This window comes from Nannospalax galili, unplaced genomic scaffold, assembly GCF_000622305.1.
Source record: "Nannospalax galili isolate Female #2095 unplaced genomic scaffold, S.galili_v1.0 scaffold31, whole genome shotgun sequence".
Classification (NCBI taxonomy): domain Eukaryota; kingdom Metazoa; phylum Chordata; class Mammalia; order Rodentia; family Spalacidae; genus Nannospalax; species Nannospalax galili.
The window spans coordinates 4,082,073-4,099,027 of NW_008332149.1; the positions used below are offsets into that span (position 1 = coordinate 4,082,073).

General features: G+C 41.6%; 1 protein-coding gene and 1 pseudogene across 5 annotated transcripts in view; both read right to left on the minus strand.

The window, feature by feature from the left end:
* Positions 1-16,955, minus strand: part of Inpp5f (inositol polyphosphate-5-phosphatase F) — a 99,726-nt gene that overhangs the window by 4,323 nt on the left and 78,448 nt on the right. For 4 of the 5 annotated variants that reach the window (XM_008827298.3, XM_017796688.2, XM_029560739.1 and 1 more), the window contains 8 exons: positions 15,820-15,897; positions 14,811-14,931; positions 12,703-12,831; positions 10,151-10,268; positions 7,354-7,552; positions 2,014-2,085; positions 1,095-1,168; positions 500-628 (listed from right to left, as the gene is read on the minus strand). In XM_008827298.3, coding sequence (XP_008825520.1) covers positions 500-628; positions 1,095-1,168; positions 2,014-2,085; positions 7,354-7,552; positions 10,151-10,268; positions 12,703-12,831; positions 14,811-14,931; positions 15,820-15,897 — 920 coding nt within the window. Of the gene's footprint in view, positions 1-499; positions 629-1,094; positions 1,169-2,013; positions 2,086-3,371; positions 3,633-7,353; positions 7,553-10,150; positions 10,269-12,702; positions 12,832-14,810; positions 14,932-15,819; positions 15,898-16,955 lie in introns of those variants that run through there. The other variant, XM_008827300.3, reaches the window with a different exon arrangement.
* LOC103729277 lies at positions 3,703-4,142 on the minus strand (annotated as a pseudogene).

The following is a 16,955-nucleotide window of genomic DNA, read 5'->3' on the forward strand; positions in this document are numbered from 1 at the left end:
CACATGGAACTGCTCACCAATTTTCTTCAGAAACATACTATTTAATTTGTGGCCACATATTTAAATACTAATTTATTCGCTATAATTTATAGAAAACTGTCTTGTTCACTACCCTTCACCACTGACTCAACATGTTCTAAAACAAATGTTGAGAAGAATCAAGAGCACAAGAACTAAATGAACAGTAATTAAATGTTACCTCTCACACTTGTTCAAACACTGTGTAGGCACTGGAATAACAGTCATTAACAAAAAGGAATGGTTCCTGTCTGCTGCTTCTGAGAAGCAGAAGGTAAGACAAACCCAGAGCCCACTGCACAGTCCTTGGCATGTACCACACCATCTATTCAGATGAGCTCTTTGCCCTTCTGGAAGGAATGCTATTTCAAGGTCTCTGGACCCATTCTCACCCAGGTGGCCAGCCTACGTCATGTCCCCAGTGCCATTTGGACTTGTAAAGGAAGTAACATAACTGAACACTGCCACCCTTCTCTCTTACCTTTTCCATCTTCTTCAGGGCTGCGTAGTGCAGCTCGCAGTGTGTGGAAATAACCACTTGCTTCCTTATATCTGTAGTGCAGTCTCATGCAGGAGAACTTCGGTTTGCCAAAAAGAGTGGGTTCAGGACCTAAAAACACACATCAGTATGTGTAAAGTTTTACCTCTCATATAACGCTTCCTTTAACTTCAAATACTAGCACATATCTAGCAACTATAACACATTTTTATCCATGATCTAAACAAGAGCAAGATAGAAGCTTATGTCCCTTTCGGCATGTTTTCCTTAGCATGTCCTATTACAGGTCTTGTTAAGGTCCTTTCACACATGTACATAATTTCTATCATAGTCCACCTGTATAATGGACATTTTACTTCATGAGGTCATAAGAACTCTTCAGTCTTTAACTTTTGCCTTCATGAAGCAAAAAAAGAAAATGAAAGCAACCATATCCATCACTAATCTCTAAAGAATTAGAAAGGAAGTCTGAAGTCAGACTGCTTGGAATATCCTCTTCCCGTTTCTAAGTAGACATTATATCAGTTGTTAACATAATTTGACCTATACTTCTATGAGTTAATTTGTTAAAATTTACCTATTTCTATTTTTTCTAGGTCTTCTAGACTCAGTCGTTGATACTGGTTTACTTTATCAACTTCATCATCATAACTAGGGAAAGGGAATAAAAAGATGATTAAACATTAAGGTTTATTTGGTGGTCAGTTGAGATACAATGTAACTACCTCATACAGTTAAAAAAATCTTCCCCAGTACATTCTAGAATGAAGTGATAAACATCGGAAATATTTATAAAACTAGATTAAATAACAGTAACACATATAGTTTAACAACTGATGAAAATTAGCTTATATATTTCATTAAGAAAGGATATCAATTATGAGGCAAAAAATTTCTGTTTTATGAAAACCTAAAACAATTAAAATGAAAGCAACACGTGTACACATTGAAATGCCTTAGTTAAGGGATAATGCAGGAGATCGCTCTGATAGCCAAAATCAAGGAAGAAAACAGTCATCTATGCCCATAAGGCATTTGAGGTAACAAAAAAATGGCAGCTCAAAGCAAGCAAATAGAATTATCTTTTGGGGAACGGTAACCTGGCAGAGCATGTGGTAACAAGCATCTGCCTGGTGGTGGCACTGTTTATCCTCTTTTTGAAGACCGGTCTGACAGACCACTAACATCACATAATTGATCAAATCCTTGTAACCAAGGAGACGCTGATGTGCACTCACACAAGCCGTGTTTTATACAGCACAATGGTGAAAAGCTGGAGGGAATTCAGTGCCTTATGCTGGGGAAACAGATGCAGTACACACATGATATATGGCCACTAATGATAAAAATACCTGCAGTGCGTCAAGACCTGAGAGCTATACAAGTGATAAGGCTGAGCTAAAAACAGGATTACGTAAGCATAGTGACTGTTTATTAAGAATTTCCAAGAGCATATCTGCTTAAAAAACAAAGCTTTAAGTGAATATGCAACTTACTAGGCCACGTAGTAGGCAGAGTTAGAAAGCAGCAACAGCACATCGACATCTCTGTGAGTGGCATCAATGAGGCTAAACGACATGACAAAGGGGTTAGAGATTTTCATATTCACCCGAATTTTTTTTGCCACGCATATTTCTAAAATAGTCATTTATGACAAAAAATTGGTCAGGGAACAGACGAAAATAATGTGAAATAATGAATTCTACTTCTGAAATTCAATGTTATACAATTTATCCATTTGGAAAAGCTTAACATCCCCTCCCACCCCCACCCTTTGCAAAAAAAAAAAAAAAAAAAATCAAGATTCAGGGATTTAGGAAATAAGGGGAATAGAAGAAAGGGCCAAAGCTGAAGGGAGGCCTGTTGTCCTCTGAGACAGAAGAAGCATCCAGGGGTCGGGGGTGGGGTGGGGTTGATGAAGGAATTAGGGTAATTTGGAGCGGGAAATGGGAGGATGGTAGAAAAGCACTTGGTGGGAAGAAAAGAATTCATGACACCCAGAAGCCATATTTTACCTCAGGATAACACACTACACATTAGGATAGTTTTATAATCAAGGAAAATGCCTATTTTGCAAGTTTTACATAAACGTAACACTTATGTGTGAAAATGGAGGAAGCTCAAACTGCTCCATTTTTCTCACTATAGATGTTATTTGGCTTTCAGGGAACAAGTAAACACCTTAGGGCCATTTTTTTCATATTTATCCACTCTGACATAAAATATCAAAAGATTAGAAATCAGCTGAGTATTGATGAACCATTAAAGTCAAAACTAAATGCACATCCTTGAAATTTTACTGATAAGGAAATGGTTAAAGTATAAAATTACAAACAATCAACAAACATGCATAATCTGAACCCAAAGTAAACTTTGAACATAATGCTAATCCAACGTGAACAGCCTTTCCATCCAAGCCACATTCTGACTTCTGATCTCTAGATTCCATGGTGAGACATTTCCTGTCATAGGATTTCAAACCCGTCTGCTAGGTCTGATCAAAATACAAGCAGGAAAACAATGAAAAGATTCATTTGTAGATAGAACTACTGAATCTGCGCATGGATGAGGTCACTGCTGCAGAGAAAGATGGATTTACGGGAACCTTCAGTGCAGTGTTCTCATCAGCTCAGCAGCACCTTGCTGCAGTCTGACTCCAACAATCTTCATTTAAAATAGTTTAATCAGTTTTCCTTTAATACACTGACAACAATGGATGAGACATGAAAGCATCTAAGACACAGACTGCTTCTAAGAGCAGACATTTGAACAAGAGAAAACCATAAATGTAATGATCCTGGCAGCGTCGCATAAAAACACAGCAAAGGGGACAACGTCGTGCACTGGTACTTACTGCATTCTGAAAGCTGCTGCTTGAGCCGCGCCATAAAAATTACACCACGACACAATGCTAATACGAAACAAATTCTACTACTAATTACAGCGTCACTACTATCCTGTCTTTTCTTGCGTTAGTATTTACATCCATCAAACACATGAGCCTCAATCAAAAACATTATGTCTCTAAACTAAAAGCATTTGGCACTGAACAGGCGGTCGAAAAATGTCGGCCTTTCCCCCCCTCCCACATTTTTACTGAAGTCTTAGCTTCAGTAAATTCCCCGTCCCCCCCCCATTAAAAAAACAAATTCACATTTGATACGAACAAGAAAAGAAGACCCCTTTAGGTACCCCTCCCACCCCCAGGCTTGCAGCTCTGTGCTGCAGCTCTAATCATTTTTGTTTTCCCGCCACTGAGGCAAACCCTCCTTCCACACAATGAAAACAAAAATTGCCAGAACCACATGCAGCCCGACCACAGAGACGATGGTCGCGTAAAAAGCACTGTCTTCTGGAGACATGAGCATCAGGCTCTGGAAAAGCAGCAGCTTGCAGGAAAAATACAGCCCCACAGGTACTTTCACCATAAGTCCTGCAAAAAGGAGGAAAATCTTAAAAGTCATGGACAGCACGCCGTCGGACTTGGGCTCCGCGGCATTGGCCGCAGGCGCGCGCTGCGCCGGGGGAGAAGGCCGGTGAGAGCGCGGCATCCTGGCTTCAGGACCTGGACCTCGGCTTCTGCACTCAACCTCCTGCTTGCAGAGAATGGAATGGCAACTGCGCAGCAATGCGCCAAGTCACACCCGGGGGACCGCCCACTTCCACTGCGGCTGGCCACCATTACGCATGCGCACTACATCCTGCGCAGTGTGCCGCACTGTACGCGTGCGCATTGCATCCTCCGCATCCCGCACCCTACACACAGGACACAGACCGCAGAAGTGGGGGATGGGAGGATGACTTCCGGCCTCGCGCTTTGTCACACACCGGAGGGGCAGTGGTTACCACAGTTGTGCCCCCCCCCAAAACCCTGGCAGAAAGGGACAGCTGACCTGGGGTGTGGAGCACGACTGAAGGACAGCCGGCCAGCAACCGCTCTGGAGGGGCTGGAAGACTGTACTTCCCGACCACTGAAGTCTGCGATTGTCCTGCGGCAAAGGGGGGCTGGGGAATGACAGAAAAGACACAAAGGCCAGGGAAGGCTGCTTCCCAGACGTGCGGGGGATCGTCTGCACGGTGGACTGAGCCTGTTCTATGTCTGCACAGGACCCGCGCACCGAGCCAGACGTGATGCCCAGACCGCTCAGGCACCGCCACGCTGGACAGTTCCTGATGTCGCGTGCAGCAGGTTCCGGCCATCCTGTGTGCAGGGCTTTTCTAAACTGCTTTCCAGAACTACGCCACTGGTACTGCAGTGAAGTAGGGGAGGTGCGGTTTCTGGTGCAGAATTTAAGGCGGTGCCAAGACAGTCTTCAGGGCAATGTATTAGTGCAGTATTTGAAAAATTAAAATTACTGCAAAAGCATAAGGAACAAAACATCAAATATTTACGTAAAGACAATCCAATCCTGCCTTTTTCACCTGACACTAATGCTTACAAGGCAAGGATAAAAACAGACAAAGCGAGCAACATGGCTCAGCGGTCCTTGCCATGCAATTGCGGTGACCTGAGTTCCTTCCCTGGAACCAACAAAAAGGTGGAAGCACTGGAGGGAGTGGTGTGCAGAGATAGGCAGATAGGCAAATCTCTGTGAGTTTGAGGCCAGCCTGGTCTACATAGTGAGTTCCAGGTCAGCCAGGGCTGCACAATGAGACCCTGTCTCAAAAAAAGGTAAATGATCCAACTAAAAATAGGCAAATGATTTGAACAGACATTATTCAAATAAGATGTGGAAAGGAGATGAGAGACATGGATCCGTGAATGGACCCCCTTGTCACCAAAGCCTGACAGCCTGAGTTCCAGACCCACATGGTAAGAGAACTGATGCCCACAAGCTGTCTTTTGACCTCTGTGCTAGGTTAGGAGGAGCACATAAGTAAATAAATATCTTTTAAAAGATGTGGAAAGAGCTAAGTGCTACGAGAAAGGTTCCACAGTTTGTCATTAACGAAATGCACATCAACCACATATATTTCACACATACTAAGATGAAAACATCTTTAAGAAACAGGAAAGAGCCGAGCATGGTGGTGCACACCTTTAATCCCAGCACTCAGAAGGCAGAGGCAGACAGATCTCTCTGAGATCAAGGCCAACCCAGTCTACATAGCAAGTTCCAGGCCAGCTGTGGCTGTCTCAAAAATAACCAACTAATAAGGTATAAAGTGAGCTGGTAGAATGACTCAGCAGGTTCCTGACACTAATGCTCACGATTCAAGTTCAGTGACACATACTGAAAGGAGAAAATCAACTCCCCAAGTTGTCCTTTGCCTTCCACGTGCATACTCTGGTGCATGTTATCTTAGAAGTAATTCCATGCAGGAATGGATGGATGAGGCAGGCAGGCAGGCATGTGGAGAAAAGAAAACATAGCCCAAGAACAAGTCTCCAGACATCTTTCACCAAGAGAAAGGGAAAGTTTTACACAGAGGAAAATCTAAGAAAAGCCTTACAGATGAAAGAAAAATACCAGCAGCAAAATTTTAAAATTACAGCATTATGACATCCACCAGGCAGATCAGAGAAGTATTACTAAGAAGGGAAGTGTAAAGACTTGTCTAATCAAGACAGAGACAACTTGGAACACTCAAATAGGCATCTCTGTCAGGGAGTAATGGAACTGAGAGGAAAATGCAGTAACATGAGCAAGTAATGGTTCTATATCTGAAAATGTGCCACCTCAGGAAGAACAGGCAGAGGAGAACACTGCAAACCTCTCTGCGACACCGATGGTGCCTGCTCCACATACCCCACCTCCTCTTAAGTCCATGCCCAGACCTAAACCCTAAACCTCCTGGGCCTTCGTAGAGGCTCTTGAGGGATAAGGCGCAGGGTGATTAAATGCCCCCTATTAAAAATAAACAAGGCTGGGGTTATGTTCAGTTGGCAGAGTGCTTGCCTAGTATGCACAAAGCCCTGGGTTCAATCCTCAGTACCATATAAACTGGGCTTCATGGTAAGGTACACACCTATAATCCCAGAACCTAGGAAACAGTAGATCAGAAATTCAGAGTCGTCTTTAGCTACAAAATGAGTTTGAGGCCAGTGTGGGATTCATAAGACTATCTCAAATAAAAGACAATATGAAGACTCCTTCCCAAACCAATAGACAAAACGTGACCTTAAGGAGCTAGTGGCTCCAAAGCCTCGGCTCCACCATGTCCTCCATCAGTCTCGAATGCCAAAGCTTCAAAGGAGTTGAAGTTTTTGCAGTTTCTAGCGAAAACAGTAACAGTGGGAAATACAGAAGAAAAGAAAAAAAGTTGGCAAATGACCAAACACCTCAACCACTTGTGAGATGCAGCCGGTCTAACAGCATGGAGAAGGCCCTTCTGGGATTGAGTAGAGCGTGCCAGGCATTGGCAGCCATGCCTGTCACACAGAGCAGACCACACATTCCCAATGCCGGAAGCTCCATGAGCCTGTTCCACAGCCAGCTCTTGAAAGTCAACACATCATTCTTACACATCCCCTGGCTGCCCTGGGTAACAATGGGGCTCTCTGCTGTGTCTCTGCCTTAGACCGGAGGCAGCTTCAAACTCATGCACTCTTCCTGCCTTAGCCTCCCAAGTGCTGCAATTACAAGCAGGAGCCACCATTCCATGCTTGGATTTTTTAAAATGTTCTATTCAAACATTTCTTTTCAATACTGACATCTTCCCCTCAACTTGTACCAAATGCAAGGGTGCCTTAGCCTGCCTTAGAAGTCGGCCCTGCACTGAAAATTGCCATGCATGATGGAAACACTTTATGGACAACTCCTAGAATTGATGATGACAACATATCAACATCAGACAATTAAGTAGGTTAAGTCTAGGCCAGCCCTTCAGCTTACCTGGGGTCACAGTCAATGAGGGCCCAGCCCCCATGGAACTTCTCCTCATCAGGCAGCAGTAACTTCATGTAGCTCTGTAAGAGCTGGCTGATGAGCTCCTGGTGGCTTCTCTGGTTTTCCCTATGCAAAGCTTCATGCTCTTTCTCCTTGGTAAAGATGGAATAAAGATCTTCTGTAACTGGAACACCCTGCATCAAATCTAGGGGAGAAGTGTTAATATCCATCATCTCAGTTTTACTTCTTTAAAAAAAACAGAATCTAAGACCCAAACGGACAGAACTCATAACAGAAAACATAAATCTCTGCAACCCTGGACTAGGCTCAATTTTTTTTATTTTTTTTTTTATTTTTTAGATTTTATACCAAAAGCATAAGCAACGAAAGCAAAAAACAAATGAATGTCATCTAAATGCCAAACCTTTCTGTTTCTGGAAACAATTCAGAGGTGAGGAGACTCAGCCTTCCCTGGCTTTGTGCATGTCCTCCCTGGGGCCGGGGTGATGCAGGCCATGGTGCTGGTGAACTCCTAGGCATCTTTATCATCAATCACTTCCTACCATGTATTCTGTGCAGCACTGTGCACCTTTCCCACACTCTGCCTTCATTCCCCACTCCCCATGAGTATCTCAGCAGTATTGTGAGAATGAACCTTTCAAGATGGACCTCATTTTAGATGCAAATATTAGATTTACTCTGTAGATTTGGGCCACAAGCTCCAATTGGTCATAGTCATATGTGATAGGAAGATGCACCTTGGACGATAGTGAATATAACCCTGTAAGGGACAGGCTTTCCAGGACTTACCAGTTTAAATATATACTCTATGGGAAGTGTGTGAGTAGAATATATACTGAGGAATGAAAATTCGACTGAAGCAGCAACATGCCCCTCTGTTTACACATGCTATGAGGGCCTGCACATGAGGCTGTGGTTTGTTGAGACCAACAACTGCATGGATCTGGTACAGATTCCACAGTTTATCTGCTGATGAAGAAACTGGTTGAGACTCGTGAGAGGCCAGCTTGCTGCCTGGTAACTCAAGTCATAGACCTTGTCCGACACTGAGTAGAACCTGCCATTGTCACCTGATAAGCAGGGACTAGCTCTCTGCCTACCGTGAATGAATCTTTGGTTAGTCTGGATTCAGTGGAAACTGACTTGCCTGAGAAAGGTCTAATGGGGGAGCTTAAAATGAATTAGAAGTTATTTTGTGTGTATGATATTTTTAATTAAATTATATCCTTTTCAGATTAAATTTCATTTCAAAGTATGTCATCATGAAAATGAAAAGGAACCCAGAAGACAAATGAGGCTATGTGCAACTCATTTAAGGGGCTTGTATACCTCATACCTAAAGAACTCCTAACTACTCAGCAATATAAGGTTAAGCCAATTTAAAAAAGAGCAAAAAAATTTAATAGACAAGCTGACTTCCTCCTGATGAGTTAGTTGTACAGCCAAAGCTTCAATAAATCATCATAACTCATTCACTATGAAGATATTTTGAACAATGAGACCCAAGACAGCTTCTGGGAAAGATCTGTCAACCACTGGCCTGACAAAGGACTCAGTAAGCCCAAATTCCTATTGGCCTCTCTCCCTCAACCTTGGAAGAGACTCAGCATAAGGACCAGAATGAAGCTCATGAGATAGACAGCTGAACTGAAAGAGGGACAGAACCTAGGTCCTCCATGACACTGTCTGAATAGGCATATTAACCAATGGAAGCAAGGCGTTTTCTTTTTTCCTTGAGTATACTACTAGCATCCAATTCTCTAACAACAGCATGTACAACTCAACTGGCAAATGAATCAAACTTTTTGTTGTTGTTCTAGAGATTAAACCCAGGGCCTCACCTATGCTAGACAGGTGCTCTATAACTGAGCTACATCCCAGTATCTCCATTCTCTACCTGGCCCTTGTCTAGGCTTATTTTACATGTGCTAAAATAATCAGGTGAAAGAAATAGGATTTAAGAATATTCTCAGGGACCACAGATCAGCTATGTCCCATTTATTTCTAATCTAGAACATTCTACTTTGATTTCAATCATGTAAAATACTGCCGTAACTCCAGTCCCAGGGGATCTGACAGCCTCTTCTGACCTCCACAGGCATTGCACGACACGGGTGCACTTACCTACATGCAGGCAATACATGCATTTACAAAATAAAAATAATAAATAAAATTTTAAAAATAACATTTTCATGAAAATTAAATGAACACGCCACTGCATGAATTCTATGGCAATCCATCCACCTTCTCATTTCCTCTTCTAGAAAGTAAGAAATTGGTTGGGATAACCTGGTGCCCTGACTTCCTGTTCAACCATGCATATGGGAAAGGATGGTGTATATTTGTTTACAAGACCATATGATAAATGGCTAGTGGGAAAAGAAAGTATGTTTACATGGTTCAGCCTTGAGCAATGGAAAAATAAACAGAATGTGGTGGTTCTACATGCTGAGGTTTTAGGGAATGTTCTCCCACACTCTAGAAGGTTTTAGGGTATGCTCTCCCACACTTTAGAAGCTTCAATCCTGCTTTTCTGTTACTTGGAACAAACTGACACGTGCATGTGGAAACTGTTTCTTTTACTGCTCTAGCCAAAAACATTTGTCAAATTCCAATCTTGTGAAGATTTGAATTTGATTTACTAGGTAAGGTGCTCAATATAGAAATCCAAGTATATTACAAAACATGAGTTATGTTAATAACCACTGAGCTGGTTTTTGCAAAATATTAGTCACAGAAGAAAAATAAATCTTAAGGAAAGAGACACATGTCTGCTCCTTACCTATAACAGCTTGCCGATAAGCATCCTTAAACCGATTGAGGTAATACCTGTTTGCTGAGTTAACCCCATCTTTCATAACTCCTGCTAACTTCCTCTCTCCTGTCCTTGTGAAGTCGCCCTATCAAAGAAAAGCAATTGTGGCAATTTATTCAAATGTAAGAATGTTCTCAAAATTAATTTGGAGCTTCTAGACTAGAATTCTATAGGCTTCCAAATTATAACTTTAAAATTTCCTAAATCATTTAGTTAAAATACATTCTAGTATTTGACTCTGATTCAAGCATGCCAAATAATTAAATGTACTATTTATTCATGGCATCAAGCCTTCACAGTTAATGGCCCTTTTGGGCAAGGTCATATTTGGCATCTTGTAGAATTTCACAAGTCAAAATCAATTATATAACAAATATCAAAACAAAAAGGATTTTTCAAGGTTCAGACTTTTAAAATAGTCAAAATGAAACAACAACAACAAAAAAACGGGCGGGGGGGGGGGGGTCTGAGACAGGTTCTCATGTAGCCCAGGCTGGTCTCATTATATAACTAAGAATGACCTTGAACTCTTGATCCTCCTGCCTCCACATCACAAGTGTTAGGATTGTAGGCATGCACCACCAAGGCCATCTTTCAAACACAAAGTTTCTGATACGGGAAAATAAGGACAGTTCTCAAAGATTTATTATAATGAGATTTAACCTGTGTGCAGACATGTAGATAGTAGGAGAAAGACCAGAGTCGGTTCCTTACTGCACCTGGACAACCATCCAATGAAGGCTTAAACTTTTGTTTCTCTTGCCTTTCACAACAAAGGTATCAGAGTGAGTCCACAGAGAGGCAGTGGCTTAAAGTTCAGGCAAAGACGGTACAGTCTCTTTTCTCCCATTCCAGACCCACTATTTCTATACAAGACAATCTTAGAAACAGGCTTTGTCTTAAAACTGACAATATACGAAGAGCATGCTGCCAACAAGCCAGCCATTTTCAGGGAATACTAGCACAGCAACACACAGCTGCGACAGAAGAGAAAGCTGTGAACAAGGACGCCCAAAAAAATCTGAACTAAGAAGAGGAAAACAGCAGTTCTCTCTGAATGATGACCCAACTTCTAAAGCTTATTTTCTTCAATTATTAAACAAGTTTTTAGAGGGGCTGGAAAGATGGCTTAGCAGTTAAGAGCACTTACTACTCTTGCAGAGGACCCAGGTTTGGATCCCAGCACCCACATCAGGCAGCTCACAACTGTAACTCCAGTTCCAGGGAATGGGACACCCTCTTCTGGCCTCCATGGATATCTGCACACATGTGGTTCACATAAACTCACACAGGCATGCATACATACACTTAAATACTAAAAACAATTTAAGGTTTTTGGAACCAGCTGTGGTGGTTCACACTTGTAATCCCAGCTGAGGCAGGACGATTAGGTGTTCAAGACTACCCTGGGCTACGTACAGAGGCCTTGTCTTTAAAAACAAAACAAGTTTTTTATATTTATTACTCAGCCAAAAAGCTGGACAAACTGGTATCTGTTGAGCCCTTGAAGGTATAATTTATTTTGTTTGGCTTGGTTTTTGTGGTGCTGGGAATCAAACTCAGGGCTTTACATATTCTAGACAAGTGCTCTACCAACTGAGCTACACAGTCCCAGCTCACTGATGGTATACTTTGCCAGAAGATATATATACAAATATATGAAATATTACCTGAAAGGAAAATAAACATAAACCTAAGTTAAGCTGACTCAACTACTTCCCATTTCCCATACAGTGTGAAACCCACAAAGGGAGTTCACCAGGGACTCTATTTACATTAAAATACTATATAGGCTCTCCAAAGACTTTATATGTCAGCAAATGATCCAAATCCTTTTATCCATTAAACCCTTTAATCCCTTAACAATCTGTCTCAGTAGGCCTACTATTATTTCCAATGGGCATCTAGTGGGACAGAGCAAATAAGGGACTTGCCCAACATGCTAACATGAAGCAGGCTAAAGATTCAAACTAAGGGAAGATAAAGTATCACACGATAGCTCAAGTCCCAGTAAACATGTTCTATTTTGTTTGAATACAGTTTTCAAACGCATGCACAGCCAGGTGTGGTGGTGCATGCCTTTAACCCTCGACATCAGGAGGCAGAGGCAGGTGGATCTGTGAGTTCCAGGCCACCCTGGGCTACATAACAAGTTCCAGACCAGCCAAGGCTACACAGTAAGACCATGTCTCAAATAAATGAAATAAAATGCATTCACATAAAATTTCAGATTTCCAAAGTCCCTTGAAAAATCAAAGGTATGACAAAATGGGACCTCCTCAGGAAGATAACCAGCCTTCTCCAGAAACTGTGTGTCTTCCCCCTGGGTCCACGAAGGCCACACCCTCTGATGTTATAGTAGACCCCTTCTTTAGCCAAGCATTCTAGAAAGAAATCAATTACACAGACCTATCACCTGGACCCCACATATTTTTTTTTCTCAAAAACAAAGTTAGTTTTTAATCACAGTCTAATCAGTGTTCCAGAAATAATCCATTATGTTTGCTATAGATATTTACCTTCAGAGCTGCTGTCCCAGCATACTGTCTGCTAATGGCGTCACCATTATTGGCCCACATTATCTGGTAGATTCGATTACATTTCACAGGGAGAGGCTGCTCTGGGGGCATCACACCTAATTTTTTTAGCTAAAATGAACATATTAGGTAAATAAATTATATTTGGGAAACCATAGCATAAAACATGCACTACAGAAAAAGAAAACTAATTGACATACAAATTTAAGGTCCTTGCATAAAAGGAAGTATTTTCAAAATTACTGTTTTTTATTCTATTTATTTATTCCACATGGGTACATGTGCATATGTGTGAAGCGTGCATGCACACAAATGTCACTGAGAACATGTAGAGATCAGAGGACAATTTGTTCTCTCCTTCTACCATGTGTGTACCAGGAATCAAACTCAGGTTGTCAGCAAGTGCCTTTACCCACTGAGCCATTTCACCAGTCCTCTCAGACTTTAGTTTTAAGACAGAGTTTTGCTATATAGCCCAGGCTTCCCTCGAATTCTGGACCCTTTTGCCTCAGGCTCATGAGTACTGAGGTGACAGGTTATTTATTTTTTTAATTAAGCACTGAGCAGGATGTGGTAGTGTACACCTTTAAGTCCAGCATTTAGGAGGCAGAGGCAGGCAAATCTCTGTGAGATCAAAGCTAGCCTAGTCTTCCTAGCAAGTTCCAGGACAGCTGGAGCTACAGGAAGATGCTGTCTCAAAAACACATACAAATAAATAAAGCACTGGTAAAAGATAGCTTTATGAATTACTATAGCTAAATAAATAAAATTAAATATTTACACTGTTTTTGATAAAAAAGTGTTTTGATATACCTTTTTAAATGTATAGATTAATGCTATTATAATTTGCCTGTTTTAAATTTCCTTAAGAAGTGAAACCAAATACTAGAAAAACACAAAGAAACAATCATGAAGGATAGCAGAGCAGCAAGTACCTAGTAAATTTTAACTGCATGCTAAGATAGAGTTCAGGCTTTTTTTCATAAGTTCTCCATTTACCCATCACAACTCTACCCAACCAATATTCTTATTACCCTCATTTTAAAAATGAGGAGACCCAGGTTTGTGGAGGCTCAATACTACAGTAGGGTCAACACCTACCATGTGGCGAAGACAGGGCTTAAATTCAGAAGTCTTACTGATTAAACACTACATTAAAGGATACAGACTCATGTTCTCCGAAAATAGTCACAAAGTTCTATGAGGGGGTGGGAACAAACCAAAATCACACTAGGTATTTCCACTTTTGGAATCTAATATGGGAAGTTAGCTACCAGGTTAGAGAACTAGAATATCTACAATGCGGTACTTAGGTAACAGAGGATGGAAGGTGCTGGAAGAAGCAGATGCCATCCATAGAGCTGGGGCACCTGGGTAGGAGTTGGTTCTGTGTTGTCAAAGGAACCAATAAGCTCAGAGAGCCATCTGTTGACAGGAATGCAACAGCTATAGGGGCTTCATCCCTTTTCCATCTTCTTGCTCACTGTCTTCTTTAATCACTGAGAACCCCATCCCTACCCCATCCTGACAGAGCTGGCCAAACAGAAATGGGATGATGAGACTCCCAGCCCAACATACAGAAGAGTAGGTTGGAAGTGGAGAAGAAAATGGCAAATGACCACATTCTCCAAACAATTCTAAATTTTTATTTATTTTTATTTTATGTGTATAAGTGTTTGCCTGCATGTATGTAAGTGCACTTGTGCAAGCAATGCCCATGGAGGCCACAAGAGGGCTTCAGATCCCCTGGAACTGGAGTTACAGATGGTTGATAACCATGTGGGTGCTGGGAATTGAACCCAAGTCCTCTGTAAGAGCAGCAAGTGCTGTTAACCACTGAGCGATCTCTCCAGTCCTTCCCCCAAAGATTTCAAAACATTTGTGCTCACATTTTTAAATAAGTACTTAAGAATACGCCTCTATATTCAATTTCTAGTGAAGTAACATTTTCCAGGTTTTAATGGAACAAGGGTGTTTGCACACTAAAAATGCTTTACAAAACATCTGAAATTTGAAAAGATGTTTCACTAGTTATTTACACATGAAAAATAATTTCAAAATGAATATTTAGAATCAATGCTCCATATTACCTGCTGTTCCATAACCACTCGTGCAATGGCAGCTTGGACCACGTTGGTACGATCCAGGCAGTCCATGCAATTAACTCGAAAAATTCCTTCTTGTTTACATATCACCCCAGCTTGATCAACCCTTTTCAAAAACGGTATGGGATTATTTTATAATTGAAAAAAAAAACACTTTTAAAATGTTTCTGAGAAATACAGTTTTATAATAGCAGCAGCATTAGGTAGCAATTTCATTGGAATGCCATTATGTACCAGGCATTATCAAGTACTTTGGCAACATTCTTAATTCATACAATAATTTTCCAGTGAAGATATTGTTATTCACATTTGAGAACACAAAACTCATGGTACAGAAAGAGTGCCCTCCCCCTTAAGCCACACAACTAGAGGCAGAGTGCCCTCCCCCTTAAGCCACACAACTAGAAGCAGAGCTGCCACAACCCAGGCAGTGCTTTTCCATACAATTATAAACCAGAGTGCACTTTAAGCACCATCTTGTTCCTCTCTTTCTCACTCAAAGTAGAAATGCATTTAAACTATCTAAAATAGACTAATCTGCTTACCACCTGGTGAGGAGTCATGCAGTACGCCTTATCCCTCTCATTTCTCTGGCCACCCATGAAGTCTTAACATCTAATCAAATGTTCTCTCCTGTCCTTTAAGCCAATTTTTTCTTCCTACATCTACCTCCTGTAGTCTGAGAATCATTTTCTTTCCCATATTAGGGAATAGCAGAAAGAGAAAAATAAAATGTGGGCTACAGAGTAAGGGAAGAAGGCATGAGCGCATGTCCTTAAAGAACAGTAACCTCAGTTTACTTCATTTTGCCCAACCATCTGACACCTGTTCCCTGTTCAAAGTCAGCACTGCCTAATGATAATTGGGCAGGGGAGAACAAAACACCAAAACTGCATTCACATTGTGCTGCTATTATATTAATGCTAGTAGCACTAGACAAATAGAGATGAATTCACAGACCAAGAGTCTGTCAAAATAACCTTGAAATACCTACCAACACCACTTCATGTCCAGAATAATGTCATAAATGGCATCTGTTAGGGTTTGAACATTCTCAAACTTCATTCCTCGGCTAAGATCCATGTCAAAACAAAGAAAACAATCTTTAATATTGTAACAGAAATTTAGGAGTGTTTAGACAGGATCTCATTATAACCCAAGCTGGCCTGAACTTGATATGTAGACCAAGCTGGCATTCTCACAGAGATCTACCTGCCTCTGTCTCCTGAGTCCTGGGATTATATGCATGTACCACCACTCCCAGCGCAGAATTATTTTTAACTTATTTAACATACATGGGGATGTAGCTTAGTGGTAGAACACTTAGCGAGCATGCACAAGACCCAGGGTTCAATCCATAGTACCCTTAAAACAAATAAGCAATCTCTGTGAATTCAAAATCAGCCTGGTCTACACAGCGAGTTCCAGGCCAGCTGAGGCTACAGGGAGACCCTGTCTCAAAAAACACCAAAAAAGAAAAAAAAAAGAAAAAAAACAAACAAAAAATTCTGACTTAAGATATGAAATAGCAGTAACGATAACATTTATTTTGTGTGTGTTTGTGCATGCACATGTGCATGAGTGCAATGCGTGGAGATGGTGAAGGGGCACATGCCATGGCCACCTGTGGAGGTGGAGGACAACTACCAGGAGTTGGTTCTCTTCTTCTACCATGTAGGCCCCAGGGATCGAGTTCAAATTGTTCAGGGCTTTACCTGGCACTTTTACCAGCTGAGCCATATCCCTGGCCCCTTAAGATATGATATTTAAGGGACTGGAGAGATGGCTCAGTAGTTAAGAACATGTACTGCTCCTCCAGAAGATCAGAGTTCACTTCCCAGGTCCCACATCAGGCAACTCACAATGCCTGTAACTCCAGTTCCAAGGGGAATTCTTTGACCTTCGTAGGCACTTGCACTCACATGCACATACCCACACACAAACATGCAATTTAAAAATAAATCTTTTTTTAAGAAGATATGATATTTGGGGCTGGAGAGATGGCTCAGTGGTTAAGGGCACTGACTGCTTTTGCAGAGGACCTGGGTTCAATTCCCAGCACCCATATGGCAGCTATGAACCGTCCTTAACTCCAGTTCCAGGGGAATCTGAAGCCCTCTTCTGACCTCG